Genomic DNA, 5,735 nt, shown 5'->3' with positions numbered 1-5,735 from the left:
TCGACTGTCCGTGCCAAAATCGTAACAGATTTCTCTCCGTGTGGGTATTTTATTATTTGAGATATATCTCACTTTTACGTTTAAATTAGAATAGTGTACAACAGTTTTAATGTGCACTTTAGTTCTGCGAATTAAAAACATTATCAAGAATATAATATAAATACAGTGAGTGCAAAAAATATTCATACAGAGAAAATATTTTTTAAAAAACTTTATTTTTAAAAAGTAAACATATTACTCAACAAGAAATGAATCATTGAATTGATGTTGAATCAATATCAATACGATGATTTCAACACCAATTTGACGTCGATTCGACGTTTAATTGACGATAATTTCTTACTGGATAATTAACAATTTATTCATAAAGAATAAAATAGGCTGTATGTTTCTTAAAATTATATATACCAAAAAAAGATGTGTATTAATTATAGAAAATATATAATCTGAAAGATAAGCGAAAATTAAAAATTGTATTATTTGGATGATCAAAAAGTATTCGTACAGTCGAGAAATTTAGCTTCTAATATCAGGAATACATGCGAAGCTCGGTTGTTTATGTTAAAACAGAATGTATTAATTGTATAAAATTGCTAATTAATGTTTATTTTCTACAAATAAGACTTTTTTAATAAAAATGTCCTTTTTAATAAAAATGTACGAATTCTTTTTGCTCTCACTGTATATTCGTAGATTGTTTACACAGATAACACGTAAAACACATTTTATTTACATTATTGTGAACACGTAGATGTAGATTGTCATATTTTACGCTGCATAACTCTGATTATATAAATGTTGCCGCCGACAAAAATTATTGTTTTATACAGTAGTATACGATGGGTTGCATAACAATATCATAGACTCGAGAATTTTTTGTTCGTTAATTTCCATTGATATTTCACACAAATTTAACTGTATAGTAATGAAATTCACATTCAAAAATTCTCAAAAAGAGGTTAAATTAATAAATATACGCTTTATAAAAAAAATTTTAGTTTTGTTTAATACAAAGCAGTCTACATTTAAATATTTTTAATTGCATGTCTTATTCTAACGCGTTATAACACATATGTATATCAACGAGTAAAACTAGCAAGAGTAATTACTTAATTGATACGCGACTCCACGATTAAATGGCCGTTCAACCAGTGGCGTAGCGAGAAAAATGTTTCGGGAGGGGCTGTAGAAATTATTTTTTTTTAATATTTCTTTTTATATTAGTGACACATTTGGTAAGCACGTAAACAAAAAAGTTTCGTTTAAAACAAAATAAATTCAATAGCAAAAATGTTATGATAATTTACATATATACATGTCGTTGTAATGTCGCGTCAGACGTTTCGCTGACGCTGCATATAAATTATCATAATTTTTTTTACTATTACATTTAAAGATCTAAAACTTTCCAAAAAACTTCTTCAAATATTCAACTATAATGTAGCATTAATGGAAATTTTTAATTCGAAAATTCGTAACACAACTTTAAAGTTTGAAAAAAAATTCACTATACTTGACAAAATATTATTAATTTCGGAATAGTTCTACAAGTCGTAGAATATGTCAAAGATTATTATGTAAAAATTTGAATAATAAATATTAATATCCGGCTGAGATTTCGCGGGTTGAAGTGCTGCCGTTCTTCCAACGCCACTTTTTGCGGTTGTATTAACAGCAACATTTTTCTTCCGTGTAATTTATCACATTTTTGTTTACGTGCCAAGTACAAAGGATATTCAACAAATATATTTTTAATACATAATAAACGATATTTTTGCTAACTAAATTAAATATGAGAACTATCCTAACAGGATTTAATTTCCTCTCTCAAAACAAATTGATATTTACGGCTCAACAATTTTTTACACATTATCATGAAATTATTGAAATTATTCGTGGCTACGCCACTGCTATAAGCAATTGCTATAATTTAACTATAATTATATTTGGCCAGTTTTTAAACTTATTTTTAAACTGTATATAATCTCAAAAAACTCGGAATGACAAATATTTTTTCAATTTATATTTTTTTCAAGAACTTTAACTTGCATTTTGACTTTAACTATGGCACTTTGATCTGCGAATTTCGGGACAATTTGTACATGGCACACTTAAATTTTTATGCCAAGTATAAATTACATAATTTTCTACCTTGTTTCCTTTTTAGCGTCCGCTTGATTGAGCAACCGTACATATCGGTCAGGGGCTTATATTTTATGCAGAGAAACGACCTGTGTAACAAATGACTTGTTACAAATGATAAATTTATATATCACTTTCATTATCTTGCTTTTATTTACATGTACAGACGCTTTTATATTTACGAATGTGTGCTTATGACTTCTTCAATATATTTAACAGATCATTAATTATTCTATTTTTATTCACACGAGTCAATTACTTAAGGATCTTATATCGTTAATTATTATCGAATACTTTTCATAATTCTCTCTAATTAAATCTAACTTTCAGAATTTACGGATTGTTCTTGATAATATCAAATATGTTTTATAAAATTTTCGATAATGCTGTAAATCAAGAAATATACATATATCAAATATTCTTTAGTGCATCTAATATATCCATTAATTTGCGTAAGCCTAAAGGCCTGCGCACAATAGAGGAACAAGAATTAGATATTAAGATTTTAACCTATCAGAAACCGTGTATTCCGATGTAATCAGTTTTTGATAGGTTAAAATCCTAATATCTAATTCTTGTTCCTCTATTGTGCTCAGGCCCTAATGCGCCTAATTTTTATGTGGATATATGTTTAGATAATGTGTTAAATAATTTATTAATATTTTTTACTACGGCATTTATACATACATCTATCAGGAGTATTAGAAATATTCCTGAAAATGCAAAAACATTTCTACCATGGAAAAGATTCAGCAACCCAATAAAATATACTAAAAATACGTATTCGATCTGTACAATAATATTTACATAACATTTAAAAAGGTCTGTTCTCACCTCGTGATATAATATATTTTCGTCGTGAAAGTTTGTACAATATATCTTCACCGTAACAAATTATGATCAATATCCGCAGTCTGTCTCAATTAAAGATTGTTATCGTAAGTAATATCGATCGTTGAAATATTTCATTTTCACACGCCATTAAATGACACAACAATAATTTCGCAAATTACTGTCAAAAGAAGGAAAAAAATGATTCTAAGTAATTTGTGAATATCAACACTATGTAACATTCTGATATTTATCATTCGTGGAAAAACTCTACAGGTTTCGACCAAACCATGAAGGTAGGAGCGCTCATATAAGAAGTAAGCCGACGTGCGTTCCGATTTTATTCGTTCTTTTCAGCCTACTCTGAAAGAGCCTTTCCTTTCCAATCGAATACTACGACACTATAAATCACGTCATGAGAAGAGCAATTTGTAAATATGTGTCCCTGGTGTGCATTCTCGTCGCCCTCGTCCACGGGTAAGTGAAAGGACATGCATCGACAAATTGACGAGATGTCATGAACCTACATTAATAAACGGAAGTCGTAATATTAATGCGTATATTAAGCAATATTTCCTTCTGTTGAGACAATGAGAAACGAAAGCTAGATTTTTACCGCTTGGTTTTTCTATTAAATATTAAAAATAATTCGCAATGATGTAGTACGTAACATAATTTATGTACGAATTGTATCGAGTATTTAAATTTACTCGAGATGTTAGTCTAAGATAAAAATATATATATTTCCACAAAAAATCAAAGTTAAAATATATATAACCATCCATCTTCCTGGAAATAAATACAATTAAAAAGAGAAACTAATTAAACTTTAATCAAAAAAGATCATTAGGTTGAATCATTCAATATTTCAAAACTTCAAATAACAGTAATAATTATTATTGAAAGATACATTCTTATTGAATTACAAATATTTTTTTTCAACAATTACCCGATATATTATACTTGTTTCACAAAAAATTCTATATTAAATAAATTTCTTGTGGAAACTTTTCGCATGAATGCAGTAATGTGTATATGTGAATTATAATAATAATAATGTATAATATGAATAATGTATGAGAGAGAGAGAGAGAGAGAGAGAGAGAGAGAGAGAGAGAGCATTAAGGATTTTTATTTTTATCTGATAAGAATAGAAATTACGTGTTTCCTTTTCTATCTGTCTGTCCACATAATCATTGCTACTTATATTTAACTCTACGTTTATGAAAATTTGTCGACTAGGTCAGTTTTAGAGATAGGCTGAGTTAGTTCATTATTTCAATGGAAATTAATTTTAATCTCGTATTTACCTTACTTTTTATTTTTTTCTGATTCTTAGAATTTATCTGAAAAAAGATAAGTTAAAAGAAATAAGTTAAACTGAGATTAAAGGTAATCTACATTAATTGTACAAAGATAATGTATAGACACAAATCTTTCTCTCTCTCTCTCTCTATTTGGTATTCAGCTTTAGAGAGATAGAATATTTATTTTAGAAATAATGTCTATCTCTAAATTCCAGATATTTGTGATATTTACATTGAAAATTGGTTATTTTTAAATCAATGTTATTCTTAATCATAAACATGATTTTATCTCTTACATGGAATAATCTCATTTTTTAATCTTTATCAAATAAACATCACTTCTCGCATAAAGTGCAGGAAAACAAACGAATGTTGCATAATCTTGAACGTGATAGATTATATACAAGTTGTATATAACACTTCCATAATCTTTTCAACATACATTTCTATCTTTGGACCTTACATAGGCCTGTAATTAAAATGCAGTTATGACAATATTAGCTCATCAACGCGCAACAATTTGCGTTACACTGTAGAATATCTCGACTTGTTTATAGCGCACTAATATCATTATAATAAACATCATTCTATAAATACACGGCATATTTTCCGTTTTAAATTTCAATGTTCATCCGAAGTTTCTATGCGAAATTTACGATGCATGTGTGTTCACAATCTACAACTGCTGTTTTTAAATCATTATTTAAGGGTGAAATTTTAATTAATCTAATCGGTCATTAACTTAATTATCAAGCCTGCGGTACCAAATTAAAATTAGACAATACTAAATTAAAATTATTCAAATCTTATTATCTAAACGTAGAAGAAAATTAGAAATAACAATTAATACAATTAGAAATTTTATTATGAGTTATTCTACCAATCAATTTTAATACAAGTCTTTTTATTTTTAAATACAAGTCATCAATGACTCCAAAATGATAATGAAAAGTCACTTTTCAAACATTTACAATTCATAACGCTTAACATATATGCTATATCAGGTTTTGAGCACAGTGGAGGAATACTTGCAACCAGTGTTGCACTTATGGTTTTAAAATTATCTAGATGGAGATGAGATGGAAATCCGTAAATCCATCTTAGATGAGATGAAGATGGTTTTGATTTGCAAAAATCTAGATGAAAGATGAGATGGTTAAGTGATCTAGATTGTTTTTTAGATGGTTTTGTTTTAAAATAATTATAAACATAAAATGTTGCGCTGATCGGAAAAAGGATATATAAATGCTCACATTTTTATTTGTAAGTCTTTATTTTTCAAAAACAAAGTTTTGTCGCCGCGCGATATGCTCGTACGAGCAGCACGCTGCACAAGTGCGACTTATGCCAGCGCCACTGCTCAGCAAAACCGCCTTGTCCAAATATGCCATAGGTTGCGCGCAGATTTTTCACTCGTGTGCACTATTATATCATATATGTATATAATTCACTGTC

General features: G+C 28.3%; 1 protein-coding gene across 1 annotated transcript in view; it reads left to right on the top strand.

Annotated features, from left to right (window-relative positions):
* The first annotated feature begins 3,282 nt into the window (after positions 1-3,282).
* The window catches only part of LOC108767612 (regucalcin-like), a 10,433-nt gene continuing 7,980 nt past the window's right edge, over positions 3,283-5,735 (top strand). Inside the window, exon 1 of the mRNA XM_018517576.1 lies at positions 3,283-3,450. Within this exon, the coding sequence (XP_018373078.1) occupies positions 3,389-3,450 (62 nt within the window). The 5' untranslated portion in view covers positions 3,283-3,388. The remainder of the gene's footprint in view (positions 3,451-5,735) is intronic.

The sequence above is a fragment of the Trachymyrmex cornetzi genome, unplaced genomic scaffold, assembly GCF_001594075.2.
Source record: "Trachymyrmex cornetzi isolate Tcor2-1 unplaced genomic scaffold, Tcor1.1 scaffold7, whole genome shotgun sequence".
Classification (NCBI taxonomy): domain Eukaryota; kingdom Metazoa; phylum Arthropoda; class Insecta; order Hymenoptera; family Formicidae; genus Trachymyrmex; species Trachymyrmex cornetzi.
Note: the sequence above shows the minus strand (reverse complement) of the source record. Positions and strands in the feature narration are given on the sequence as shown.